Source organism: Capricornis sumatraensis, chromosome 8 (assembly GCF_032405125.1).
Source record: "Capricornis sumatraensis isolate serow.1 chromosome 8, serow.2, whole genome shotgun sequence".
Classification (NCBI taxonomy): Eukaryota; Metazoa; Chordata; class Mammalia; order Artiodactyla; family Bovidae; genus Capricornis; species Capricornis sumatraensis.
The window spans coordinates 22,527,414-22,555,309 of NC_091076.1; the positions used below are offsets into that span (position 1 = coordinate 22,527,414).

Consider the following 27,896-nt stretch of genomic DNA (forward strand, 5'->3'; position numbering starts at 1 on the left):
AAATTCTGGGCACAACAGCAGCTCTTTCTTTTCTGTGGCAGGTGTGCATCCTATTGGCTGGCTGGTATTTCTTGTTTTCTTTTTTTTTTTTTTCCTTATTCTTTTAAAATGGGGGTGGGGGTATAAAAATATGTGTATGGGATACATGCAATAATGTTGTAATGTTTCTTGTTGTTTAATGGATAATTAATTGCAAAATAATTGTTTAAATTATAACATGTTTGAGTAAATGCTAAATTAGTCATTTTTTTTCTAATATAATAATGAATTTAAAATCTAGCATTCCTGTAACAATGTGTCTGTGTTTGTCTGTCCGTGTCTGTCTAATAGTAATTAATATCTGTGGTCCGTACCTGGAAGAGGAAGTTCAGCTTTAAAGGAATAACAAAAGACTTTGTGTCTTAGACCCTTCGCAGGTGTTACAGTCGGGTGAAAGAACATGGTGTTGGGAAAAGAAAGAGCAGTTACACATTTGAACAGTTGGAACAGGTGTTTGGTCAGGGAGGATGGGATGCTCAGCCCTGCCAGCCTGTACTTATTAACAGTAGTGGCTTGTACCAGGAGCTGGAGTCAGATGGCAGCACTATGGAGGAGTATTCACAGGAGGACTGGGGAAACCACAGTCAGGATCTCCACGGCTACCCCACAGATCAGGAATTGGGTAAGAAAGCCAGTGTCTGTGATACTTGCAGTGTGTATGTGTGTGTGTCTGTACATATCTTCACTTGTGCTCAGGTGTTTCATATCTGTAACACCTTTTTTTTACGATTCCCATTGGTAGCACAACACATAGAGCCAGTGTCTGTTTGGGGCAGTTTGGGTATCCTTCAGTTAGCCTTAAACTGCCCGCTGGGGCTTGGTGCCTTGAGTTCCACAAAGTCCCTAAAGACACACAAGAATTCTTAATTCTGGGCTGCACAGGGAAGCTCAGTGACAGGCTATGCAGTTAAAAATATCGTGCACCTCTTTGTTCTAAGGTGACTGCTAAGAGTATTGACTCCTGGCTCAACTCCTGGTATAGATATAACTGTCATTTCCTTCTTTCATCCCCAAAACTTTCCCCCCACCCCTGTTTGTAATTTGCCAAAGGTCCCTTTCCAGGCTTCAGTCTAAACCATAAATGAAGGAAAGCCTTGGTTTGAAAGGAGCTGATAATTGAACTTCATCAGGGATCATACTCCTTCTGACTTCATAAAGGCTCCCATCCCAACAATAGCTGGAATGATTTATTCACTATCTTTACATTAAAAATGGAAAATAGAACTCCTGGCCATGAAATGTAAATTTGTATGGACTAATTAAGAGGGGGTGTGTGTGTGTGTATATATATATATATGTAGTTGGGTTGTTTTGTTTTTTGCAATAAATGTTCTGGTTTTAGTTTTCATAATTTGCCAGTACTAATCAAGTGTCTGCTGCAGGCTTCGTACATTCATAGCAAGTTGTGTAATGAGTGCTGCCTTGTAAGTGAATGTTCTTACTCTCTAGTGAAGCACTCGGGCAGCCCCCAGGAAGGATAAGTAGAATTGGCTCTATAAATGTGCCTCCCCAGCTTAAGACAAAAGTCCACAGGCACTGTTTTACAGATCCTCCTGTGACAAAGAAATGCTAATTCAAAAGAAAAAGGATTAAATACTAATATTGAGTTGGCCAAAACATGCATTTGGATTATTTCATAAAATGGTGTGGAAAACCTGAAAGAACTTTTTGATCAACCCACTATTTCTTTCAAATGCTGTTCCTAAAAAAAAAAACATCTTAAAATATTGAAAGAGAGGAGGAGCAAAGAAAGTGGTTATAAAACCGTAAGACTGACACTATGTAAGAGAATTGATTACTGGAAGGAAAAAAGGGCAGATGCTAAGTGATCACTGCCTCTTAATTTCAAAACAGTTCTAAGGTCTAAATTACTTTGGCATCCTATAACTCTGGTTTTGCTGGAGAGAGTTAAGCCACCCAAACCTTTGGGACAAAAATAACATGTAGAGCATATTGATCCTGATATTGGGCTGGGGGCGAATAATTGCTCTATAAAACCTACATAGAAAATCTAAATAAAATTATTTTCATTCTCATTCCTTTAAAAATCATATTTGCCATGAAATTAAGCTTTAAGCTCCTAGCTAGAAATCCACTAGTGACCTTGAAGAACTTTATACTCATAGAGCTGGTTTCTGATCTTGTATATAAATATATGCATCTCATTATATATGAGTTATATTATAAATCTGGCATTGGACCATGTTTGACACTAGAATTAAGTTCTCGCATTGGAAAGTATGGAACAAACAGTAAACTTACAGCTACTCATCTACATAAATACATGTCACCACTTAGGAAAATATAATGTTTGCAAAACCTCTGTTTTTCAGATGAAATACCTGTCACAAAGAGAACATTAAAAATAAAACAAGAGTCTTCTGAAGAAGCACAGTAAGTAGATGTTCCCCCTTTCTAAAAAGTGTAAATACCTAAGTTTAATGACAAAAGTCTTGCTGTAATTAGACGTGCTATGGAAGTTAGGGGTTTCTCTGGTGGCTCAGACAGTAAAGAACCTGCCATGCCACTGAGGGAGCATGTCTCGTTGTTCTTCATCTTCTTAGCCTAAGTTTTCCAGTGATTAATCCAAAAATGCTGAGAATTTTGTATATGACAAGAAATAGATACATGAAAATAAGTGTGTCTGTGGTATTTGTGTGGATATGGCATTTGGATGTTTAAATATGACACAGAGATGAAGTACAGGGCCCAGAGATTGTCTGGGGTTACGTGAAATGATAGGAGGGCCAGAGGAACACTTAAATTATAGCTGTCCCCAACCTTTTTGGCACCAGGGACCAGTCTTGTGGAAGACAATTTTTCCACTGACCAGGATGTATGGGATGGTTTTGGGATGATTCAAGCACATTTCATTTATTGTGCACTTTATTTCTACTATTATTACATCAGCTCCACCTCACATCATCAGGCATTAGCTCCCAGAAGTTAGGGACCCCAGGTTATAATATTCCAGTTTGGGAATCAGAAAGTAAATTCTTAGGAACTACAGGGTAGGCCAACTAATGTAACTGGAGATGAACTCAAGCTTCACAGAATTGGTGTCACCAGTCTCAGACCCCCCTGAACTTTTCCTAGTTGGAAATTCAGAAATACAGCAGACAGTTTTCAGGAACTGTTTAAATAGCTGGGTCTAGTTCTCGCTGTGTTCCACAGCTGTCAAAAGCTGGTCTGAGGCTTAAGCCCAGGGAACTTCCAGGCTGAGATCAGATCAGGGGGGCAGGAAACTGGCAGACTCTGCAGAAATGTCCAGCATGGCTGTTTCTCCAGGATTCAGCCCATAGGGTGAGTGGGTCCTAAGAGGCGACTCATTTCCCAGTGTACCAGTTTCCTAAGAACTGTTCCTTATTGCTGACTTAGGGCTGTGACAGTGCCAAATATGACAACTTCATTTGGGCACTGGATTTTTTCACTCTCCAGTTCTGGTGGAATTCACCTGAACTAACTGATACATTCTTTTACACCAGTCAGTTATACCATCCTTCACCCATGAAGAAGAGTCACCCCTTATTTATCAAATACCTACTGTATGTCAGGCATTGGGATACGGCAGTGAACAGAACAGACAAAAGTCTCTGGCCTCCATCCCACCTCCTTAGCCCAGTCTTTGTTGAGAGCAGGACAACATTTTAAGAGAGGACAAGAAAGAATGGTAGCGTTGAACAGGGATTTCTTTTTTACAGCATCGACCCATGCAGAAATATGGTCCTCTGTCTTAGCCTCACAGACACCACATCCTCAACATTAGCAAAGTGACCGAGTGCCTTTGTGCACTCTGAGAAGAGGAACAGTCCCCAGAAATGCAGTGATTTCATCTGCATGGCCACCAAAGTACTTGAGTAGCTTTCTAGACAAACTGAAGTGCAGAGGGTGAGTCCAGGACAGTAACTGGACCAAGAAAACTGATAACAAAATATTCACTCTTTGTCATCTTGGAAAGAAAGTAAAGGAAAGTAAGAGAGAATGGCTATGTGGAAGATCCCCTAGTTTGTTCCAAAAGCTCTTCTAGAAGATTCGAGAGTTTAAGAGGAAAGTGTACAGTCTGTCTTCTACCAAGAAGCTGTTCACAAACCACCATTACCCCCTCTTTTCTTGCCTGCGTTTGATTATATGTGAATGTGGTAGTTGAGTATTTTTGTGATTGATATAGAGTGTGATTATTTGCTGCCAAGTTACCCTTTAACAAACTTCAGTCTTCCGATATCAGAGTTGTGCCCTGAGAAACAAATATCCTCATTATCTATATAAGTCATTATGAGTGTCAGTTGGAATTACTTGAATTAAGCAGCATTTGAAACAAGAATTTCCCTGCACTTTGTCTTATTCTGTTAACTGTCCAAATCAAAATTGAAATAATTTTCATGCTTTTGCTTCCCTTTATAAAAATACATTTTAGGACGATCTCAGTTCATTATCTGGAATTTTTCTCTCTTAAAACGGAAGCTTAGTAATGGGGCTTTTCCATCTGAATTTTCAGATCTTAATTCTGTGCTAAACTGTTCTTTTAAATTTGGGAGTAGTAATGTATTTTAGACAAATAGAGGAAAATATCCTTTTCTCATGTTTTTGAATCAGATCAGTTCAGTTGCTCAGTTGTGTCCAACTCTTCGCGACCCCCATGGACTGCAGCACACCAGGCTTCCCTGTCCATCACTAGCTCCCGGAGCTTACTCAAACTCATGTCCATTGCGTCGGTGATGCCATCTAACCATCTCATCCTCTGTCATCCCCTTCTCCTCCTTCCTTCAATCTTTCCCAGCATCAGGGTCTTTTCCGATGAGCTGGTTCTTCATGTCAGGTGGCCAAAGTATTGGAGTTTCACCTTCAGCATCAGTCCTTCCAATGAACACCCAGGACTGATCTCCTTTAGGATGGACTGGTTGGATCTCCTTGCAGTCCAAGGGACTCTCAAGAGTCTTCTCCAACACCACAGTTCAAAAGCATCAATTCTTCAGTGCTTAGCTTTCTTTATAGTCCAACTCTCACATCCATACATGACTGCTGGAAAAACCATAGCTTTGACTAGATGGACCTTTGTTGGTAATGTAATGTCTCTGCTGTTTAATATGCTGTCTAGGTTGGTCATAGCTTTTCTTTCAAGCAGCAAGTGTCTTTTAATTTCATGGCTGCAGTCACCATCTGCAGTGATTTTGGAGACCAAAAAAATAGAGTCTGTTACTGTTTCCATTGTTTCCCCATCTATTTCCCATGAAGTGATGGGACCAGATGCCATGATCTTCGTTTTCTGAATGTTGAGTTTTAAGCCAACTTTTTCACTCTCCTCTTTCATTTTCATCAAGAGGCTCTTTAGTTCTTCTTCACTTTCTGCCATAAGGGTGGTGTCATCTGCATATCTGAGATTATTGGTATTTCTCCCAGAAATCTTAATTCCAGCTTGCGCTTCATCCAGCCCAGCGTTTCTCATGATGTACTCTGCATATAAGTTAAATAAGCAGGGTGATAATATGTAGCCTTGACGTACTCCTTTCGCTATTTGGAACCAGTCTGTTGTTCCGTGTCCAGTTCTAACTGTTGCTTCTTGACCTGCATACAGATTTCTCAGGAGGCAGCTCAGGTGGTCTGGTGTTTCCATCCCTTGAAGAATTTTCTACAGTTTGTTGTGACGCACACGGTCAAAGGCTTTGGCATAGTCAATAATGCAAATGTAGATGTTTTTCTGGAACTCTCTTGCTTTTTTGATGATCCAGTGGATGTTGGCAATTTGATCTGTGGTTCCTCTGGCTTTTCTAAATCCAGCTTGAACATCGGAAGTTCATGGTTCACATACTGCTGAAGCCTGGTTTGGAAAATTCAGATCAATAGTCGTAATCAATTTCATGTTTTCCTATGGCCAGCATGTATGGGTCAGACTTCCTTAACTTCCAGAATTTCCGAGTTAGAAATTAATCTGTTCATTCTTTTAAGTGATTCTGTTTACCTTTCTGAATGCAGCATTCTTCACCTACTTTTGATAGGTCTGAAGGCCATCATATGCACTATTATATACACACACACATTATTCTTGAGTTTCTGAAATCCTAGGGTCTTATGTGTTAATAGTTATTAAGTGTAATACAACTAGACTATAGAATAATGGAAAGCAGTTTATCACTGGTTCTAGAAACTTCATCGGGGTAAGCATGTCTCAGATTTTAATACTATGATTATCTGGACCTGCACAGTCCAGTGTGGTAGCCACTAGCCATCTGTGGCGATTTAAATGTAATTTTTAGCTAATTAGGAACTTAATACCTCACTCACAGTAGCCACATTTCCATGCAATGGCTAACATACTGGACAGCACAGACATAGAACATTTCCACCATTGCAGAAAGTTCTGTTGGACAGTGCTCATCTAGACACCTGAGGAATCTGACTTTTATCTCTCTTTCTAGGAAAAGAGACATCATGCAGAATATTGTACAAATTTTGGAATCAGTACAGTTGAAATGGGAACTGTTTCAGAGCTGGACAGACTTTTCAAGGCTTCACCTTTCTAATAAACTGGCCATTTTTGGAATCGGTTACAACACCCGTTGGAAAGAGGACATCCGTTACCATTATGCTGAGATCAGCTCCCAGGTGCCCCTTGGCAAGCGACTCCGGGAGTACTTCAATTCTGAGAAGCCCGAGGGCCGGATCATCATGACCCGGGTGCAGAAAATGAACTGGAAGAATGTATACTACAAATTTCTGGAGATCACTATCAGCGAAGCTAGGTGCCTGGAGCTGCACATGGAAATTGACTGGATCCCCATTGCCCACTCCAAACCAACTGGTGGGAATGTGGTTCAGTATTTATTGCCAGGAGGCATTCCCAAAAGCCCGGGTCTCTATGCCATTGGCTACGAGGAGTGTATTGAGAGGCCTCCCTCCCCCCATGTGGAGCGACGTACCCTGGACCCCGGAAAGGAGGGCCGGGTTGACTTGGAAACCCTTTCAGCACAAGCCTCACTGCAGGTGGAGATAGAACCCACTCGAATTATCTATTGCTACCTCGGAATCGCTGAGGTCAGGACTCTGCAGCAATGCTTGTTTTTACATTTCCAAGCAAATACCAAAACCTTCAGCAAGGATTGGGTTGGTATAAATGGGTTTTTGTCTCAGAACTGTATTGTGGATCCCGGTGTGTCCCCCAAATCCATCTACATCAAATTTGTAGAAGTTGAGAGGGATTTTCTTTCTGCTGGCTCGTTAGTTGAGTGCCTGGAAAAAGCCATCGGGTACCCCTTAAAATATAACAACTGAATGTCATCCTTCATAAGGATCTGGGCTCTTACCTCTCTCTTTTCTACCCCTGTCCCGTGACCCAGACTGTCCCTCATCCAGATGCTGCCATCGACTCTTCATGGAAACTCTTTCCACGATCGGGCCAGTACAACTAAGAAACCATAGTAGACCTTGGGCAGAGAACACAGACCTCACCTGAAAAATGCTCATTTTGAGCAAACAAGCTACACAGCAGACTTGCGTGGTGGGTCAGCTGTTTCTTTTTTAAAAACAACAAAAAAACAATTTTTAAATGAATTTTAGAGCCCTAATGTAAACAAATGTAGGTACATTCCATATTGGACAAAACTTATACTTTGAGTTTCATATGAAATTGAAAAATTGTATTTTTTTCACGATATTTCATTTTTACACATCTCTATGTCTCTATATAAGTATTATTTACAACCTTGAATAAATAAGCAATAGATAATGGCAAGTAAAATCTTGAGTCACAGTGAATAAGACTGTTTTTCAATATTACCCTTTAGCTACTATTGTATATAATTTAGAGTTTCACTTTTTTTCACCAACCAAGTGTTTTGCTATTCCCAATCAGTGTTGCCTGCAAAGCCCTCTGTTTCTGTGATGTACCAACTTTTGGTTGTGTTACCATTTAAAACTTAAAAAAAAAAAAAAATTAAAGGAATTCCTGGCCTCTTGGCGTTGTAGTAGTGGAGCTTTTTGTAGTGGAGTGTGGTCTCACTGGCAGTGGGACTGTTCTCTGACTTTACTGCAAGGGATGAACAAAACAGAGCAGGGTAGTGGCTTCACTTCTTTACTCATCTTCACTCTCTACACCCCACTGGCCAATGTCATTATCCGTTTTCAGAGCCCCAAAGGTCACTGGGACATTTCATTTTGTGCTACTTTTTAAAAAGCTACAAAAGGATATTCCTTTTGGCCCTCGGTACATAATATTTGCAAGAGACTTTCATTCCTCATCTTTATACTGAGTAATCAGGGGCAGCTGTCTCAAGAGCACGGGTGGAGGACTGACATCGTACTGCCTAGAAAAGGAGAGAAGATCTAAGAGAAACGCCCAAACAAAGATTTTAAGCGGTCCGTAGGATAGGAAATGGTAAAGTGTTGATTCATTAGGAGGGTAGGTATCATGTTCAGATCTTTCAGAGATGTCTGTGCACTCCACATAGAGGTTAGTACTCAGCTAAGAACTAGCTTACCAGTAGTGTTGTGAAGGGATACTTTAGTCTCTAGGCAGGGATTTGTTAGATTTATTTACCTTTAATGAGTCCCCCAACATCTCTCAGGTTTTCTACTTTAAGTGGTCTACATGTCCAAGTAGTAGCTATAATTCTCCCCATTTTTCTTGAAGATAAAATTGCATATTGATTTAAAAAAAAAGTTTCTTTCTTGTAGCCTGAGTGGCCTTATATCAGTAATTTTTCTCATTCTGGTTGTGAAACTTGCTCAGTCGTGTCCAAGTCTTTGTGACCCCTATTGGCTATACAGACCATGGAATTCTCCTGGCCAGAATACTGGAGTAGGTAGCCGTTCCTTTCTCCAGGGGATCTGTCCAACCCAGGGATCAAACCCAGGTCTCCCACATTGCAGGTGTATTCTTTACCAACTAAGCCACCTGGGAAGCCCTCATTCTGGTTGGTCAGTGCTTATTTATTTGTCTAATGAGAGCTTATGATCAATGAGATGACTCTTATTAATGTCATTTGAGGCTAACTTTATGGAGTTGACTGTTTCCTGACATGAGATGCTAAAGTGGGTGCTAGTTCAGAGAGTGTATAAATAGTCTGGAATGTTTGACTGCAGCACATCTTGCCGGGCACAGGCTGTAGGAATGGGCCTTAGGAAATTCTCATGAGTTAGCTCTTCTTTGGAACTTGGAATTATTATCCTGAAGACCAAGGCTACATTGACCATTTTGAAGCAATGATCTCATAATATCAGTGCCAAGTGCTGCAGGAAAAAGCGTTATTGCCAGGAGTAATACATGGCATTCCCCAAACTGCCACTGGTCAACCCTAAAACTAACACATTTTCTCCCCATCCCAATTCTCACTGCTGTTGGTTACTTAGCAGGGGCAGAACATTTGGGAACATTTAGAGAGGATGTTTGAGATCTACCTACTGTTACTGAGAACAGGGCACTGCTAGACAACTATGAGCAGTATGGAGAATATGGCAAAGACTGATCGTGTTTGTGTTTTCACCATGTGGCTTGGGATGGATGAGGAGTCGGGGCAAGAGGAAAAAGCTGAGCATTGGGAAATGGAGACTTGAAAGTACCTTGCTGATTCTGAATATCTATTCTTTTTGGCTGGAACAATCCAGAAAAAGGGACAGCCGGGTGTCACATAACTGAGTTTTCCTAAAAACAAAAAGTGGACTATTTAGACCTTAATGAAACCTTATAACTGATTCCAGGGGAATGGAGACACTACATTCAAATATAAAAATCAGCATTAAAAATAAAGTACTGTAGAGACTTTCCAGGTGGTCCAGGGTTTAAGACTTTGTCTTCCAATGCAGGGGATGTGGGTTTGATCCTTGGTGGGGGAGCTAAGGTCTCACATGCCTTGGGGCCAAAAAAAATCAAAATAGAAGCAATACTGTAACAAATTCAATAAAGACAAAACGGTCCACATAAAAAAAAATCTTAAAATACTGTAGGGGTAAAAGATGATGTATGACTGGGAGAAACACTGCTGCTGCTACTGCTGCTGCTGCTGCTGCTAAGTCGCTTCGGTCGTGTCCGACTCTGTGCGACCTCGTAGATGGCAGCCCACCAGGCTCCCCCGTCCCTGGGATTCTCCAGGCAAGAACACTAGAGTGGGTTGCCATTTCCTTCTCCAATGCATGAAAGTGAAAAGTGAAAGTGAAGTTGCTCAGTTGTGTCCAACTCTTCACTACCCCATGGATTGCAGCCTACCAGGCTCCTCCATCCATGGGATTTTCAAGGCAAGAGTGCTGGAGTGGAGTGCCATCGCCTTCTCTGGGGAGAAACACTAGTGAACTGCAAATCTCTTTAACATACAAACTTAGCTCGTGCAGATAACCTGTTGTGCAAGCAGCTCCCAGATCACTCAGATCATCTAATATTCCCATTTTACACAAGGGTAAAGAGAAATGTTCACCCCAAATTACTGCATCTCAGCAAAAACTTTCAGGAAGTAATAGAACTGCTCTGCTAACTTCTACACTTGACCCCCTCAGGGTCAGCAGGAAAAAAAAAAAAGTGGTTGGAACAGGAGATAGTTTAGAAAATTCTTCTATTGGGTGAGAACAGTGAAAGAGTCCTGAAAGCACTGTTTCTGTGTCACTTGGAGAGAGTCGCTGCCTACGAATCTTTATTTGTATTTTTACCTCTTTTTTTCCCTTAAACTTTTAATTGAAATAATTTGAGATTTATAAAATACTGTAAAAAGAGTACAAAGTATTCCCCTATATATTCACTTGTTCCCATAATATTCTTGCCTGCAACAATGATTATGGTGGTGGTTACCAGACAAGTAATATTTGTGTCTTTACTTCTGATGTAAATTACTTGGGGTGCAAATTCTGAAAAGTTAGCTACTGAGAGTGAATGTTGAGGTTCTACGTTATGTAGCACTTGATTCCAGCCTGTAATCAGATGCTTTAGTGCACCTGAGACAACCAAGAGCTCACTGCTCTTCTTAGAAGGGGTAACCTAGCCTGACCTAGAAGCAAAGGAGGGATGCTTATAAAAGGTGCTTTGCCGACTAAAGTTAAAAAAATGACTGTGATAGACTAGAAAAACCCAACCAACAACACCCCACCACACACACACACACACAACGTGGTCGACAGTTTCAAGCCTGTAGCCCTGCATAAAGGTATGAGACCAGCAGTTACCTATTACTGCTCCCTTTGCGGTCACTAAGCTGCCGAGCACTAGATTCCAGGGATTGCATGAGCAGTCTAGTGTGTGCATGGCCGCTTCTCAACGCCACTGCATGGCAGGTATTTAAAGAGCAGTCACGCAGGTCGTATTAGGAAGAAGGAGCTGAGAGGGTCAGTGGGGCACCGTGTATTCAAAACAAAACCTTGGAGAGCGCTGGCTCAAAAACCACACTGAGAACCATGTGGAGTAAATGGAATCCAGGAGACCTGGCATCTTTTCTGCCCAGTCGACTATCACCTGGAGCAGGCAGCGCCAGGGATTCGTTGTTATGGTTTCTGTCCTCGGTGACCTTGACTCGGTGGTTGAGCTGTGCCCGGACGTTTGAAGCATCTTTATTTTGGCTGTCCGACAGAAGCCAGAACAGGTGCGCGCCCTTCTCTAAGAGAACTGCGGCCGCCAGAGGGTGCAGAGGAGCTTTTGACCGACCGGCGTGGGGAGGTGGGGGCGGGGTGGGGTGGGGGAGGGACGGTTAAATTAAATTTCACTAGAACATGATCTAGTCCGGGGAATTAAAAGATCAGAACGCGCCGGGGGCGGGATGGGAGGCAGCGAAGACATGGGCAGAAATAAACCGAGGGACTCAGTCCAGTCTACCTTCCCGCAGCTGCCTTCTCCTCTCCGGTCTGCCTAAGGCTTTTCAGAGTTGAGAGGGGGAACCTGGCTCCTTTCTCCTGTTTCCCGCTCAGAACCTGGGGTTCCTTGCGCCAATCGTTTCCCTGCTTGGGTTTGCGGCACAAGCTCCGAGTGACCCTCGGGTCTGCCTTTTAGGGAGGCTAGGGGAACCTGCGGAGAGGTCCGATCTCCGCCCGCAGGTCCTCGCATCCTGCCCCGCAGCCTAGGGATCCCGCGGCACCTGCAGGGATCGGCCGGGGCGGCCACGGCCGCATCCTTTTGCCGTTCTCCCGGCCGGCTCCCGCGGCCAGCCCGCCGCTGGCCTTGGAAAATTGGTCGTTTCGGGCAGCAGAACCGGGCCCGCGTGGCCGGCACTCTGGCCCCTTCCTGCCGCCCCGACCCCCACACTGCGAGCCCCAGTGGCCCAGGGGACACGCGGCTGAGGACGCTGTACCCGCAAGCTCCCCCAGTCGGTTAATGGGGCGGGACCCCCGGACGCTTAGGGTGGCCCCTGGACGTCGGACAATCCCCAAACCTCCCTTCCTTCCTGGCCCTCCTTCCTAGCCCACACAGCGGACGAGGAAGGGTATGGCGTGGTCTGAGAGGTCAGGACCCTCTCCTCTGCCCTGGACCTCCGCCGGCTGCGAGCACCCCACGACTCACCCGACCCCACCCTGCGTCCTGACTGGGTGGAGGCCGCGGGATCCGGCCGTCGGAGCGCGAGGATCGCCCCCCTGCTGCGGGTCACCCTGGAGCCCCGCCCGGGAGGACGGCGACCTCTCCGCCCCCTCGAGTGCCCCGCCCCCCAGTCCCCGGCGGTCCCCACCCCGCCACCAGCACACGCTTGCAGAGACTCTGACCAGAGCCGCCCTTGGTATCAGTGGCCCGATTCCCGCGTCCGCTCCAGCTGCCGGGCAGCCTGAACACCTGTCGGTCGGTGTGTCCCCGAGCCGGCGCCCCTGACTCCGTCGGGGCCAGGGAAGGCCATGATTTCCTTGCCCGGGTCTCCTGCGACCAGCTTGCTGCGGGTTTTGTTCCTGGGGCTGACTACTCTCGGTGAGTGAAAGCCTGGACCTGGAGAGGACATGAGATGGCAGATGGGGTGAATCCCACCCTGAGGGGGTGGTTTGGGGCGCTGATGAGGAGCTGGGTGGGACAGGATCCGGACTCTGGCTCTTTCCCTCCCAGCACTTATACTTTCCCCTAGGTTGGGTGTCACTGGTTGGTGCTGATTTCTGTTGCCTGTGTTGGGGAACAGCCACCACTTTGGGCGCAGTATGTTTGTGGCAGGAGAGACCGTTTGTTGGAAACATTCCTCACCCTCACTCCCCACCTCCACCCGGCAGAGCCAGATGAGCTGAGCTGCTAGAGGAGACACTGGCTAAAGAGCTTAAGGACTTAACTCCAGCCCCCCTCCCAGCCCCCTGCCCCACACACAAGCTGATGTGCAAGAGCCCCTGGGGAATTCCCTGGTACCCCAGCTTGACTCACGCACTGACTTCACCTCAATTCCCAAGCCTGGATCCTCCCTCTGGCCCCCTGCTTCTGCTTCCTGCCCTGGGAATCAAGGGAGGTGCCCCCAAAGCTTGACCGTGAGGTCATGTAGGACACAGGAAGTGGAGGAGGGGTTCGAATGCCTAGAGGAGCAGAATTGTGACAGCGCCCCCCCCAAGAGGTCCATCACCCCTCGTTGGTTCCCTGAGCCAAAGGGACAAAGGAAATAGAGAGGAGGGCCTCAGAGAGTCAGAGAGGAAGGCCACCTCCTTGGGGCAAGTGCTTGAGGCCTGTGTGAAGGCCTCCAGGAGCACCCAGAAGCTGGGGTGGCCCGGTCCAACATCTGGGAGAAAAGGACCCACAGGAAAGAAGCTCATTATAAACCATTTCACATGCTGCCTCCCAGGCTTTCTTGCCGTCTTTCAAGGATCCCGAATGAGGGTGAAGGGTGGGTTTGTCTGGCTCAGCTTTAACTCCTCATTTCTCTCAGGCTGGAAGTCTCCAGGGCAAATAAGGCTTGGAAAGAACTGTAGTGATGGAGACTGAGATGGGGACCATCAAAATCTCACCCGGGTACTCTTTAGCCCAATCTGTGCTGCAAGGGTGTCAGGGCAGGAAGTATTAGGGTCCCCAGACAAAGTGGGGCTCAAGACCAGACTGCCAGCCCCTCTAGGCTTGGTGGCCTGCTGTAGGATCCCTCCACTTCTCAGTGCCCCCTTTCCCAACTTCAACTGTCTCTTTTCCTGCATTCTATCCTCAATTTCCCCATCCCCCTTCGTGCTGGGGATCTCTGAAGCAAGGCAGAAAAATTCAAGTCAGTGTCCAGGGCGTCATCTGATCATCTGTGTCTCTCCTGCAACCCATCCTCTTTCTGTCCGAGCTCTGATAACTCTGAGCCTCAGTTTTCGCACTGAAGGTCCAGGCTTCAGCATCCCTACCTCTCCCCAACCCCTCACCCCACCCCCACTGGGGATTGCCAAACTCTGGCTGGCCACTTGAGGGTTAAATGGTCCTCTGGATGGTCAGCACTTTGGGAGATACTGGCTCCACTGGGCTCTGCCCGACCGGGTTCTACCCGGAGGCCCTTATGCTCCCTCGCGGCTCAGCGATGCTGCCCCTGGGGCGTGAGAAGCCCGCGGGGGGAGTTTCTCAGAGAAAGAGGGAGACTAAAAATAGTAGCCCTGGGGAGCCAGCCCAGAGCCCATTTTCGCTCTCCTTCGCTCTTGCCTGCTCCACAAGTTGGTCTGGAGAGGCCCAGAAGGGTCCCTTCCCTGCCCTGGGTTCCTTCACTCAGATCTGCCCGCCCCTCTTTCCTCTCCCTGTGGCACCTGGGAGCAAAAAGGGCTGAAGAATTGAGAGGGTTCTGGTCCGGGGGACACCCAGGATCAGAGCAGTGAGGCCTGGGGCCCTCTCCAGCTCCTAGCTGACCTGTGTCCAGGCCCCAGTGTGTCCAACTTACTACTTACTGACTTACCCTGCCCCCTTCCCCTTTGTAAAGTGACATTATAAATGCAGGACCTGAGCGAGGGGCGCCTAGGGCGAGGCGGCTCACTCTTCTCCTGGGACCCCGGCAGGTTTCCGGCGGGAACTGTGTCTGGCCACTGGGAGTGAGCTGCAGGAAGGCCCGGCTAGGGCCTGCGCCCCCCGTAGGCCTCTCTGGTGTCCCGGCCAGCCCGGTCGGTCCTCAGCGGGCGGCAGACTCCTTGAGTCGGAGGTTGTTTTCCCCTGCAGCGCCTCCGGTCCAGCGGCGCCCTCCGCATTGTCTCCTGGCTTATCACCGGGCACAAGTTTCCTGCTCAGCCCTCAGGGACCCTGCCAGGAAATGGGGAGGGGGGTGCTAAGAAGGCCAAGGAATTGGGGTGAGGGTTCTGTAAAGACGCGCAACCAGGAAGCGGAGGGGGTGGCGCGCATCCTGGCCGGATCCGCTCCTGGGCCCTCAGAGGCCTTCAGCCGGCCTCTAGGAGGGTGGACAGCCCGGCCTGTGCGCCGCCTCTGTCCGCTCGGCGGCCCCCTGACCACCAAGCAGAGATGGCATCTTAGACTCCAGTGCAGACTGTTGAGGCTGAGGACTCAAAAGCTTCAGCAAGAGCCGGTTAAGGTCCAGAGCCACCAGCATCCTCAGGCCTGGCTTCGGACAAGCCCAAGGTTTTTCCCCTAAAGGACTTTTGATTGGGCCTCTCCTCTGCCTCGCCAAAGGGCAGTAAGGAAGTGCCTCTGGACGCCATGAGGCAAGCTCTGATTCGACAGTCCCCTCCCTGAAACCCATACCCGCCGCCCCCTCCCCCCCCCCCGGCCATGTCCTGAAGGACAGCCACAGGCAGATGGAAGCTCTGTGCTTGATCAGTTTTGTACCTAATGGTCAGGGGACTTTCCTCTCCTCCTAGCTCTGCCGAGGTTCCCAGAGACCTCAGACTATCCCCCCATCTCCCCTGGGCCCCAAAAGGGCCTTTGAGAGGTTTCCTGTGGGGAGCCCACTTGTGGGGACCCAGCAGGAAGTCGTGGAGCCCAGCAGTCACTGGGCCGCACTGGGCACTGGCCGCTCCAGTCTCTCTGGCTCGGAGTAGTTCTGAAGGAGCCGCGGGGTTAATCGGTAAATGATTAACCTTCCCGCTCCCCTCTGCCCATCTGGTGGAGAACTGCAGGAGATGGGAATGCTCTTGATCCTGACCCTGTCGTTCCTTCTTGGCTCATGCCCCGGGGAAATTGCAGGAGCAAGTGGCTTAAGTAGAGTGTAGATTAAAGGTATTAAATCCGCCCTTCCTCTTGGGTGTCTTCCCCTTCTCGTTGGAAATCTGCCCCCTCCACTTGGTGCTCTGAAATCTGTGTCTCTGAATACAAATAAATGTACAGACACGGGTCCTGTCCTTGCTACAAGCCAGCGGGGCTGAGGCTGGGGAGAAGATGCCGTGATGGACTCGACCATCGCAGGATCACAGCCCTGCAGGCCCTGGGCAGTCTTGGGAGAGACCCCTGAGAGGTTCGTCCTCTGCTGCCACCGCGCTGGGCAGGGTCCCAGGCTCCGCGCTCACCCTCCTTCTCTCCTCCCCAGCGTCCCCCTCGCGGGCCCAGATGGAGGTGCACGTGTCCACGAGCCTCACGAAGCTACAGGCGGTGGAGGGAGCGGAAGTGGTGCTCCCAGCATGGTACAGCCTGCATGGGGAACTGACTCCGACCAAGCCCAAGCCTTGGGAGGTGCCCACCGTGATGTGGTTCTTCCTAGAAGGGAAGGATAAGAATATGAGCCAGGTGAGGGAACTTCTGGGCAGGAGGCTAGCTACCTACTAGAGGTGGGTCTGGGGGCTGTGGAGTGGGAGGGGGTTGGGGGAGGGAGGGGAGAGGAGTGGGGGAGTGGATTGGGAAGAGCTGGCGACCATGGGAGGGGTCGCCAGGGATGTCAGGGAAATGCAAGGTCCGTGTCACCAGTTCAAGTTTTGTTTTGATCTTGGAGGCTTCCCCCCAACCCACCCATTTCTCCTTTTCCTAGGGTTCCCTAGAAACCCAGTACTTTGCTGGGTGAGGGGGAAAGTGGGGACTGAGGATACAGGAAACAGGAAGTTTCGGGCAGGTGTCACACAACTTTTAAAAGTTGAGTATCTTCCTGTTTTCACATTATCTGTCCTTTGGATGTGGTCATAGGCCACAGGTCACAGTAAGCCCACTCCCCAGATGATTATCTGCCACCGCCCCCCGCACTCCTTTATAAACTCCTTGAGAGGCAAGGGTGGGTCTCCTCCTACAGTCTCTCACCTGTCCTCCTTTCCTGACATCAGAGGTAGATTTACCCAGAAGCCAGGGAAATGTCATTTTCAGAGCACCTTTTTTACATGGGCTCCCTGCAAGGTCCTAGGAAGAGTGTTGAGGGGGGAGTCATTTGATAAATAGGGGAAGAAAGCATATGAAATATGAAAGCAACTTAGGTTGCAGGAGTGGGGCTGGGATCCACTGGAGGGGAGGGTCTTCAAGAAAAAGAAAATTTTATAAGATACTTTTTCTTTTTGGCTCTCCCCCTGCAGCCTGTTTCTTTCATATGTTCTCCCCTTGTTTATATGATCCCCTCCTGGTGGCTCAGATGGTAAAGAACCTGCATGCGATGCAGGAGACTCAGGTTCGATCCCTGGGTCGAGAAGATCCCTTGGAGAAGGGAGAATGTTTACCCACTCCAAGATTCTTGTCTGGAGAAGTCCGTGGACAGAGGAGCCTGACGGGCTACAGTCCAGGGGGTCTCAAAGAGTCGGACATGACTGAGCAACTAACACACATCCATTTTTACATCTTTCTAAACACCCAAGTGGGAGATGAAGAAACAGCATCCAGGGAAAGAGGACCTGTTCTGATGCAGAGGATTTGGGGCAGTGAGAGGGTGGCTAGGGAGACAGAGGTGGATGGAGAGCTGATACAGGTTAGAGAGGACGGTGCAGGTAAGGGGTATTTGAGGACCCCCAGTTTGGGGGAGGGGGACGAGCTGAGCCCTGGGCACAGAGCAGGCATGTGGTGATGGGGAGGTGTTGTTGCCCCCACCAGGTGTTGACATACATCGGTCAGGTCACAATGAGTGAGCCTCGAGCATCCCTGGTCCACTCCATGCCCTCCCGGAACGTGTCACTGCGGCTGCGGGACCTGCAGGAGAAAGACTCTGGGTCCTACCTCTGTTTTGTGAACTTGCAAGACAATCAAGGCACTGTTAAAGGTCAAAGCAGCAAACATTTAGAGCTGGATGTGCTGGGTGAGCAAGAGGCTCCCGTGGGAGGTCGGGCAGGCCTCTCCCCCAAATGACTGAAGGGGAAGGTTGGGGGAGGGACAAACAAAGTGACAGAGGGTCCATGTGTGGGAAGGGGAGCTCTTGGTCCCCTGATAGGAGTTTTTAACCTGTCTCCCCTCTCCCAGTCCCTCCGGCTCCTCCATCCTGCCATCTCCGCGGTGTGGCCCACGTGGGGACCAACGTGACCCTGAGCTGCCAGTCCCCAAGGAGTAAGCCCACTGCCCAGTACCAGTGGGTGCGGTCACCCCCATCCTCCCAGGTTTTTTTTGCACCTGTTTTAGGTGAGGGAATTTCTGAAGACAAATGAGAGTGTGGCTGGGGTAGAGGAATGATGAGGGCCAGACGGACTGGGGGGCAAGGGGCGGCAATGCTGAAAAGCACTGTGGTGGGGGTGGGGGAAGGAGGGTGTGGGGAGGGGGCTGAAGAAAGAGGCCTGCCAGGTGCAGACAGGCGCTGAAGACCATGCCGCTCAAGGGACGCTGGGGCTGGAGGCTCTGCCATTCACTGCATGTGCGACTTGGTGGCTGTTTCCTCGTCTGTAAAATGGGAGTATCAATAGCCCTGACTTGAGCACACCATCTGGCTCAGTGGTAAAGAATCTGCTGGCCAACGCAGGAGACACAGGAGAGTGGGGGCTTGCTCCCTGTCTGGAAGATCCTCTGGAGGACCCACTCCAGCATTCTTGCCCAGAGAATCCCATGGACAGAGGAGCCTGGCAGGCTACAGTCCATGGGGTTGCAAACAGTCGAGCATGCATGCCTGAATGCCACTATAAAAAACACTTGGACGCCGCTGGAACTTTTTTTTCAATTTTATTAAGATTATTGATGGAACAATTTTAATATTGTATACCAGATGCTTTGGAAGAATTATTCTTAATTTATCAGCTGTGGTAAAGGTATTGCAGTAATGTGGGACAGTATCCTTATGTTTTGGAGTTTCATGCTGAAATGTTCATTTTAAAAGATCTTGAGAAAAAGAGAAAAAATGGAATAAGTGTAGCAAAATGTTAGCAAGTGTGGGTATATAGGTTTTCATTTTGTTCCTCCTTCTACTTTTTATTTGACCATTTTTATAATAAAACTTTTTAATTTTTTTTTTTTACATAGAGCTTACATAATAGGTTTGTTGTGAGACTTATATAAATTAGTACATGTAAAGAACTTAGTCTTTGGTGAAGAGTAAACAGCCAATAAACTTTAACAGTTAGAATCATTAGATTATTTCATACATTCCTTTCAACACCACCAGTTAGCTCATATCACCCCATTTTATAGATGAATAAATTGGGGACCAGAAATAGCAAATAACTTTCTTAAAGTCCCATGGCCTGTTCTGGATGCCACGTTTTCTAATTCCTCGCTCAGTGTTTTTTCTCTCTCACTACTCAGAAATAAAAGTAAAAATTGGGTTTTGGCCTTTCTGGGCATCACTTCCTCTTTAGCCTTCTTTCAGATATCGCTTGGGAACACTGAGCGGTGGAAATGGAAAAGGGTATTGAGCTAGCAGTTTGGCAACTGACCATCACACCTTTACCTTTCATCAGGGATTCAGATAGCTAAGGCTCCCAGAGAGTCAAAATAGACGTTCCAGAGGAAGGGCAGGGTGATTTTTTATGGGAAAGGGGATCAATCCTTGGACTGATGGCCAAATTGTGTCCACAGATGCCATCCACGGGTCTTTAAGCCTCAAAAACCTGTCCACTTCCATGTCTGGAGTGTATGTCTGCAAGGCCCACAATGAGGTGGGCAGTGCCCAGTGCAATGTGACCCTGACTGTGAGCACAGGTCAGTGAGGGGTAAGTGTGGTTAAGGAGATTGATCAGTGGTGGGGTGGGTCAGCAAGAGAGGGGAGGAGGGCTGTCTGCGGAGGCCTCTCGTTGTAACAGGACAAGGTGCTTGTCCTGGTTACATGTTTGTGCAGGTGTTTGGTCAGTGACCACTTCCTGCTTGACAGTCACCTTCCTTTTAACAAAGAGAGAAACTAGGTATGGTGGCAGTGGGGCAGAGGGGCAGCGGGATTGGGAAGGGCCAGGGAATGGCTGAGAGTCCGCCTCTGACAGTAAGGTTTTTCCAGGGCCCAGGGCTACGGTGGTTGCCGGAGCTGTCGTGGGCACCATGGTCGGACTGGGGCTGCTGGCAGGACTGGTGCTCTTGTACCAACACCGAGGCAAGGCCCTAGAGGAGCCGGCCAATGATATCAAGTAAGTGTCCCTGGTCTCTGCCAAGAAGAGGGCTCTCCTTGGGGATTCAGGGAGCTCCCATCTAAGGTAGGAATGGGCAGTGGCTGAGACATCACTTCTGTGGGCAGATTTTAAGGGAGGAGAGGTGAGAATAAGACAAAGCATATGGAAACTCTCCTCTCCTTCCACCTTCTGACCTCTTATCACTTCTCTGATGACTAGGGAGGACGCCATCGCTCCCCGGACGCTGCCCTGGCCCAAGGGCTCAGACACAATTTCCAAGAATGGGACCCTTTCCTCTGTTACCTCGGCGCGAGCCCTCCGGCCACCCCAGGGCCCTTCCAGGCTTGGTGCATTGACCCCCACACCCAGCCTCTCCAGTCAGGTCCTGCCCTCGCCAAGGCTGCCCAGGACAGAGGGGGCCCACCCTCAGCCAATATCTCCCGGCCCTGGGGGGGTCTCTTCCTCTGCTCTGAGCCGCATGGGTGCTGTCCCCGTGATGGTTCCTGCCCAGAGTCAGGCTGGGTCTCTGGTGTGATGGCCCAGCCACTCGCTGGCTAAGCCATTTGGTTTCTCTCCTTCCTGCAAGGTTCGGACACCCCTGGCACAGAGGCCTGAGATTGGGAGGGTGGCCGCCTTCCAGACCGCTGGTCCTCCACCCTCACCTTTCTGAGGCTCAGTTGAAACCCAAGTTTCCAGGAAGTAGGAGAAGAGGAAGTGGACCTGGGATTAAGAAGCGCTCCCACCCCTGGCTGTCTCTAAGTCTGCAGTGGGATGCTGCTGAAATTGTTACCACTGCCTCCCCCACAACCCCCAGGCCTGGTGGGGACCACCAGTCAACCAGTCCTCCAGGCCTCCTTGGTCTGTACCCCCCCCTACCTAACCTCATCCTTCACTCCCCGCTCCAGCTCCTTGCATTAATATAACCTACCCTGCTGGCTTGGTTGGGTTTTGCTGGGGCAGGGGATAAGGAAGATATTTTTTTTTCAACTAACTTGAAATGCATGGTTTTGTTTTTATTTTGCCAACTTCAATAAAGATATGTTGTGTTTGTACGGAAAGTGAGAGTCTAGTTGCCTTTTCAAACTTGGAATTCCCAGGGAGAAGCTGACTCTCTCGGGATGATGCAAAGAGGATGGTACCCAGACTGTGGACCCAGCAGGGCTTCTGCACGCAGCCGACTTGGCTTACTGGCTCAGGATAGCTCTTCTAGAGTCTTTACAAGGGTCGTGTGCTGTCAGGTGGTGCTGGAGAGGCACAGAGAACCTGGGGAGCGGGGGTGTGGGGGTGTGGGGTGGGGGGAGGTCCTAGCTCACTTTGAGCAGCAAGAGGATGAAATTGGTGACTTTCTGCTGGAGCTCACAGCTTGGGTGCCTGTGCACTTAATCTTCTGAACCTGACCCCTCCTACCCTCTCCCAGACCACTGAATCCTTCCTGTCCATCCAGCAGTGACCGCCGGTACTGAGGCAGAGCCAGACACAGGATGTGGGGCTGGAGTGTCCACACCAATCCTGCCACACCCTTTCCTACACAGGGCGGGGGCTTCTCTAGACCTCAGTTTCTCTGCCCATGTAATGGTTTGGCTCTGGGGCGGGGGCGGGGTTGTAGTTTCCATGGAGACTCCTGTCTCAACAAGGGATGGCAAAAGGGCCAAAGAAGGGGTCTCAGGGGAGGAAAGGATCTCCGAGGGCCTCAGAAGGAACAAGACTCTATGAAGGGAGTGGAAGGGGGTGATGGGGTCTTAGCCTGGGGTTCAGGCTCACAGTATGAGACCCTGACATGGTGACAGCATCTCAGGTTATAAGGATGCATCTCTTTTCCTCCAGGGTCTCTCTTTCCCTTCAGAGCTCCCATTCTGATCCCTCCCCTTCCCTGGAGTGCCCACCCAATCCCAAACCTGGCACTCCCCACCCCTCACGCCTGACAGCTTCAGAAATTGGGGGAAAGGGGACAACAGAAGGGGGTAGGGTGAAAATGAGTCCCTTATTGGGCCTGGAGGAGGGAGGAGCCCTTCCTTACCTGAAGGCCCGGCCTCTCCCCTTGTTTGCTCTGAGATAGCCAGTCTCTCTCGGCCCAGCACCAGCAGGCTGCTCGGTGGGCACTCCCTTCCTTCTCCCAGACCCAGACACTCAGACAGAACAAGAGTTGGCAGGACGATGGCCTGGCTCCCAGGGTGCTTCCTCTGCAGGTTCCTGCTGGGCTGGGTCGGCTTGAGTGGTGAGGAGGGGGCTGGAGGATGGGGATGAGAGCGGCTGGACCGGGGAGGGGACATGGAAGGCTGCTGGGAGGGTCGAGGACAGAGGCTGGAGGACAAGTTGGGCCTCTTTCGGGAGGGTTTAACCAGCACCCAACTTCTGTTTTTCTTTTCCTAACAAATACACCCTGGGACCTGGCCCAGTCTTGGTCCTTTCACCCACCAACCTGGCGGGATGTGGGCTCCTCCCTCCCGGAAACCTCAGGTTTCGGAAAGGGAGGCATAGAGAGGAGGGAGCTGAGCCCTAGCGGAGGAAGGACAGGCAGAGTCATCTGAGCCCTCCCCCGCCGGTCTCTGGCACCCCCAGCCCCCGGGTTGGCCGTGGAGGTGAAGGTGCCCTTCGAGCCCCTGAGCGCACCGGTGGGCAAGACTGCGGAGCTGACCTGCAGCTATAGCACCTCGGTGGGAGACAACTTTGCCCTGGAGTGGAGCTTCGTGCAGCCTGGGAAGCCCGTTTCCACGTCCCAACCGGTGAGCTGGGGGCACCTGCGCAAGTGGGGGGCCTTCCTGCCTTTGGTGGACTTGACAAGGAGAGGCAGGACCAGGGGACCCACCTAGGATGAGGGCAGGGGGTCAGAGAGAGTGCATTTGGCTATGAAAATACTTGGAGGAAAAAAAAATCAGTGGACTCTTTCTAGATCTTATTAGGAACACAGTCTGCATGACCCTGTATCACAAACACAGTCCTGCAGTTTGTAATTTCCTCCCCCATAGTTGGACTTCCCTGGTGGCTCAGTGGTGAAGAATCTGCCCCACTCAGGCAGGAGACCAGGGTTTGATCCCTGGGCTAGGAAGATCCCCTGTAGGAGGAAATAGTGCCCACTCCAGTATTCTTGCCTGGGAAATCCCATGGACAGAGGAGCCTGGTGGGCTACAATTCATGGGGTCATAAAGAGTCAGACGGGACTTAGCCACTTCCCTATGTGAGCGCAGCTCCAGTGTCAGTTCATAAACTCACAGAGGCTAAGCTGTTGCGATTAAAAGCAAGATAAAATGCTGCCCCTTCCAGGAATATTTGCTCTCCCTCCCCACCCCCACCCCTGGATTGCGTAGCTGAAAGCAATGAATCTAGTTCATTCCGCACCTGGGAAGGGATGATATCTGGGGACAGATCCTTCATGGTTCTGCTACAGAGTATCAGCTTCCCTGGCTGCTTTAAGGGAAGATCTCTTATACCTGCTTTGAAGGACTATAGAGTTGACACCAGGTGGCAAAAGGCACATACCCATGTCTTCTGCTTCTCCCCAGATCCTGTACTTCACCAATGGCCAGCTGTATCCAACTGGTTCTAAGGCAAAGAGAGCCAGCCTGCTTCAGAACCCCCCCACAGGAGGAGTGGCCACCCTGAAACTGACCGATGTCCGCCCCTCAGACGCTGGAACCTACCTCTGCCATGTTAACAACCCGCCAGATTTCTACACCAATGGGTTGGGGCTAATCAACCTTACTGTGCTGGGTAAGGCAGGCTAGGGACCCTCCAGCCACCCACATTACCTGAAAGATTGCACCGGCCTTGCTGCGTCTCCCCTATCCTGCTTTCTAGCCCAAGCCCCTAACTGCACTAGAGAACTTGAAGAAAAATACCCCTTCCTAAAGTTGTCTAATCTTACCCCTGCTCCACCCTCCTCCTTCAGTCCCTAGTAAATCTCTCCCACAGATGGGGATTTGAGTCATCCCCCAACAGCTCCATCTTTAGGGGAACCTCCCATTTGCAGCTAGATTCTGTTCCTCTAGGTTAGCAGCAGAGAAAAGGTATGGCCAATTAAAGGAAGAAGACACTCCATCACTAAGCAATAACTTCCTGTTCAGAGTATCCATCTCACCTCAAACTAGAGCCTGATTGGAGATGAGCAAACAGCAGAAACTATTAAAGGGGCTGGGGATGTTGAGATGGAAAAGAGAAGACTTAGGTGGTGGTGTGTAACAGCTGCAATCAAATATCTGAAGAGCTGTCTTACGGAGGAGAGGTTTTTTTTTTTTCTTTTTTCTTTGTGGGCCCAGAGAGCAGGAAATGGGACCAATGGGAGAATATCATATTAACACAGATTTGGCTTGACATGAGGAAGAATTTTCTAACAATCAGAATTTCCAGTAGTGGAAATTACTTCCTGGAGATGAGGTGGTGTGTGAACAGAGGTGGACCGCTAGGTAGTAGGAGTATTAAAGCAGGAAGCCTAGCACTTCATGGAGGTGGAGCTAGAAGAAAGCTAAGGTACTTGTGATTTTTGCAGTGCCCCCCAGTAGACCCTCATGCAGTCAGAGTGGTCAGACCTCCGTGGGGGGCTCTGCTGCGCTCAAATGCAGCTCTTCTATGGGAGCCCCCAAGCCTGTGTACAACTGGATCCGCCTTGGAGCTTCTCCTACACCTTCCCCTGGCAGCATGGTGCAAGGTAAGGGTCCAGGCCACCAAGGAAGGTGGGACTCAGAGCCTGGGCAGATCTGGCCTCTAAACTCCACACAGTCACAGTACAAGTTCCATGTCTGCAGCTATGAGACACGTGGCTACATCTTTCCCTTACGTCTTCCTTGGCTGCCTTTACTGTTCCCTCCTGTCTTCCTGTACCATCTGCAGCTGTGTGGTCCTGGGAGCATTTCTTAAGCTAGACATATTTCTGATATCCTGGAAGACAGTGGAAGGCAGGGGGTATTCTGTGCCTCCCACTTGTCTGTTTTGGGGCTTTGGGTTCCTTGTAGATATCTTAATGGTCATGACTCATTTCCAGACTTCCTAGAGAGGAAGCCAAGGCAGAGTAGCAAGGACTGGCTAGACTCTCCTTCAGGGGATCACATAGCTAGCTAAGAGCCTTGGCTTCTCAGCCTCCTCATGCTGGCTCCAGTGCCCTGGCTCCCCTCCCAACCCCAGCAAACCCCTTTACCCATGCACAAGGCCCCCAGGTCACCTCCCGATGTGTACTCTTCCTTGTAAAGGGAAGGTAAGCAGCTTAGAAGAGCATTTGGGTCAGCTTAGAGCCCACTCCAAAGGACACAATTTCTAGCAATCAAACCCTTTCCACCAACCAAGAACCTGACATCAGCCAGTAGGCAGCCCACCCCAGTTCATGTGTGCCATTTCCCCTTCCCTGAAAAGGCCGCTGTGTAGAGTGGAAAGAGTACAGAAGTTGCGGTGGTTGTGACACTTCCTCTCTGGGTCACCTTGGACAATTACTTTCCTTCTCTGAGCCAGTTTGCCCACTTATAGAACGAGGTTAGTTCCTTCCTGATGGGATTGCGGTAAGGATGAAGTGAGATATGCTTTTGTCACAGTGCACCTCACTGTGAGTTGAATAAGTGATGGACACTTCTTCCTTACTCTCTAGATGAGGTGTCTGGCCAGCTCATTCTCACCAATCTCTCCCTGGCTTCCTCGGGCACCTACCGCTGTGTGGCCACCAACCAGATGGGCAGTGCGTCCTGTGAGCTGACCCTCTCTGTGACTGGTAGGGGATGCTGGGCAAAGGCTGGGTTGGTCTGCCTGGGTAGGGGGTCAGTGTGAAGCCATCTGGGGCATCAAGGAAGGTCTGCTGCTATGACGATCATGTGTCTCCTTGTATGTGTGCTAAGTCGCTTCAGTCGTGTCTGACTCTTTGCGACCCTATGGACTGTAGCCCCCAGGCTCCCCTGTCCATGGGATTCTCCAGGCAAGAATACTTGAGTAGATTGCCATGCTCTCCTCCAGGGGGTCTTCCTGACTCAGGGATTGAACCCAGGTCTCCTGCACTGCAGGCAGATTCTTTACCATCTGAGCCACCAGGCATTTATCTCCTTATGTGTCTCCTTAGACCCTTCCAAAGGCCGAGTGGCTGGGACTGTGATTGGGGTACTGCTGGGTGTGCTGTTCCTGTCCGTGGCTGTGTTCTGCCTGATAAGGTTCCAGAAAGAAAAGAGGAAGAGGCCCAAGGAGACATTCGGGGGGAGTGACCTACGGTGAGCAGGAGGGCTGAGGGCTGGTCAGGGTGGGAGGAAAGGGCTTGGGTTGAGTTGGTGACTGCAGCTCACACTCTGACACCTTCAGGGGTGTTTCAGGGTGAGGGGTGTGGCTCAGCCCCGGGCTTTGGTTGTGCTGTGGGTGCAGTGCTGCGTGTGAGTGAAGTGTGCAGGGTGGAGGGCTTGGTTCATGAGCTACCCTCTCGCTCCTAACACTTAGAAGAATGTTTTGCTTTTCACCTTTAAGGAACTTTTACATCAACAGGCTGCAGAGGCTGGGAGTTGTTTGTCCTGAGCTCTCAGCCGAGTCTAGTTCCTTTGTGTGGGGCAGAGAGAGGTAGTAAGGAAAAGAGAGGCAAAAGCTGCCTGTCATCAACTTCAGCTGTCAGCTGTGGGGTCCAGAATCAGGCATCATTTCTCCAAGTGTGGTCCTCACACTGGGAGAGTGCCTATGTGCCAAGCTGCTTCAGTCCTGTCCAACTCTTTGCGACCCTATGGACTGTAGCCTGCTGGTCTGTCCTCTCCAATCCCTCCTCTGTCCATGGGAATCTCCAGGCAAGAATACTGGAGTGGGTTGCCATGCCCTCCTCCAGGGGATCTTCTCAACCCAGGAATGGAACCTGTGTCTCTTATGTCTCCTGCATTGGCAGGTGGGTTCTTTTACCACTAGCACCTGGGAAGCCCAGTCCTCAGATTACCTGAACTAGGAGCTTATTAAACATTCAGATTCAAACCACTTCCTATTCCTCGTGAAGCAGAATGTGTGTGTGTGTGTGTGTGTTGGGGGGAGCGATGGGGCCTGGAATCGTCCTTTCAACCAAAATTCCACGAGGATTCCTACACACAGTAAAAATGGGAAGTCCCTGGGATAGAGGATGGGTGTGCTCTGAGGGATGCACCCAGCTTTCACTGAGAATTGCCTGTATCCCATCAGGGAGGACGCCGTGGCACCTGGGGTTTCTGAGCAACCTTTGGAAAGCGCAGATTCTAGCAATGGGCTCCTGGAGAGGCCCTCCTCTGCCAGCACGGTGACGACCAAGTCCAAGCTCCCTATGGTTGTCTGATTTCTCTCCTGATCCCTGAGGGGGAATATCAGAAATTAAAGTTTTTGGGTACCATACTGTCTCTCTCTTCGTTCTGCTGGTTTAGCAAATTCCTCTAGGCGGCCCAAAGAGTATTCCCAGAAGGGATGCGGTAGGCGGGAAGTTTGGTTCCTAAGGTACCTTCTAAGCTTGGTTCCCCTTCACCGTTCCACCTCCACTTTTTGGTTTGGTCAAAGGAGACTTGTTCAGATTTCCAGCGGTGGCCTCATATACCCAAACTCCCTCCCTTCTGGCACCCTCTGAACACTTGGACATTCCTCTTTATTGTTCACATTCCAACCCAGCACAGTCACATGCACACACGGAGATAAAAACCCTCCCGGCCACAGCCCCAGGAGCC

At 49.5% G+C, this 27,896-nt stretch overlaps 3 protein-coding genes across 6 annotated transcripts in view; all 3 read left to right on the top strand.

The window, feature by feature from the left end:
• The window catches only part of MSANTD2 (Myb/SANT DNA binding domain containing 2), a 29,982-nt gene extending 22,014 nt beyond the window's left edge, over positions 1-7,968 (top strand). Inside the window, exons 2-4 of one of the 2 annotated variants that reach the window (XM_068977185.1) lie at positions 406-661; positions 2,373-2,433; positions 6,453-7,968. In XM_068977185.1, the coding sequence (XP_068833286.1) occupies positions 406-661; positions 2,373-2,433; positions 6,453-7,305 (1,170 nt within the window). In that variant the 3' untranslated portion in view covers positions 7,306-7,968. The remainder of the gene's footprint in view (positions 1-405; positions 662-2,372; positions 2,434-6,452) is intronic. The other variant, XM_068977186.1, reaches the window with a different exon arrangement.
• A 4,735-nt stretch (positions 7,969-12,703) lies between these two features.
• Positions 12,704-21,317, top strand: ESAM (endothelial cell adhesion molecule). 3 transcript variants are annotated; one of them, XM_068976968.1, is made up of 8 exons: positions 12,704-12,895; positions 16,383-16,579; positions 17,855-18,056; positions 18,218-18,373; positions 19,757-19,879; positions 20,169-20,295; positions 20,497-20,624; positions 20,864-21,026. In XM_068976968.1, exons 1-8 carry the CDS (start codon positions 12,826-12,828, stop codon positions 20,890-20,892), a joined length of 1,032 nt encoding a protein of 343 aa, XP_068833069.1. In that variant the 5' UTR covers positions 12,704-12,825; the 3' UTR covers positions 20,893-21,026. The 3 variants fall into 3 exon arrangements, with proteins under 3 accessions (XP_068833069.1, XP_068833066.1, XP_068833067.1); XM_068976965.1 differs by lacking the exon at positions 20,497-20,624 and having other exon boundaries at positions 20,864-21,317; XM_068976966.1 differs by having other exon boundaries at positions 20,497-20,997.
• Positions 21,318-22,431: 1,114 nt separating this feature from the next.
• Positions 22,432-27,517, top strand: VSIG2 (V-set and immunoglobulin domain containing 2). The gene is made up of 7 exons (XM_068978902.1): positions 22,432-22,492; positions 22,837-23,000; positions 23,778-23,985; positions 24,761-24,919; positions 25,847-25,966; positions 26,309-26,453; positions 27,388-27,517. The coding sequence occupies exons 1-7, from the start codon at positions 22,432-22,434 to the stop codon at positions 27,515-27,517; spliced, it is 987 nt and encodes a 328-aa protein (XP_068835003.1).
• Positions 27,518-27,896: the final 379 nt, after the last annotated feature.

What these genes read in the sequence shown, in the direction of transcription:
- ESAM (XM_068976965.1), top strand. Translation starts at nt 12,826, where the DNA reads ATGATTTCCTTGCCCGGGTCTCCTGCGACCAGCTTGCTGCGGGTTTTG. An exon ending in AGGATAAGAATATGAGCCAG is followed by an intron (nt 16,580 to 17,854) that starts GTGAGGGAACTT and finishes TGCCCCCACCAG; the next exon opens with GTGTTGACATACATCGGTCA. An exon ending in GACCCTGACTGTGAGCACAG is followed by an intron (nt 19,880 to 20,168) that starts GTCAGTGAGGGG and finishes AGGTTTTTCCAG; the next exon opens with GGCCCAGGGCTACGGTGGTT.
- VSIG2 (XM_068978902.1), top strand. Translation starts at nt 22,432, where the DNA reads ATGGCCTGGCTCCCAGGGTGCTTCCTCTGCAGGTTCCTGCTGGGCTGG. An exon ending in AATCAACCTTACTGTGCTGG is followed by an intron (nt 23,986 to 24,760) that starts GTAAGGCAGGCT and finishes TGATTTTTGCAG; the next exon opens with TGCCCCCCAGTAGACCCTCA. An exon ending in TTCGGGGGGAGTGACCTACG is followed by an intron (nt 26,454 to 27,387) that starts GTGAGCAGGAGG and finishes GTATCCCATCAG; the next exon opens with GGAGGACGCCGTGGCACCTG.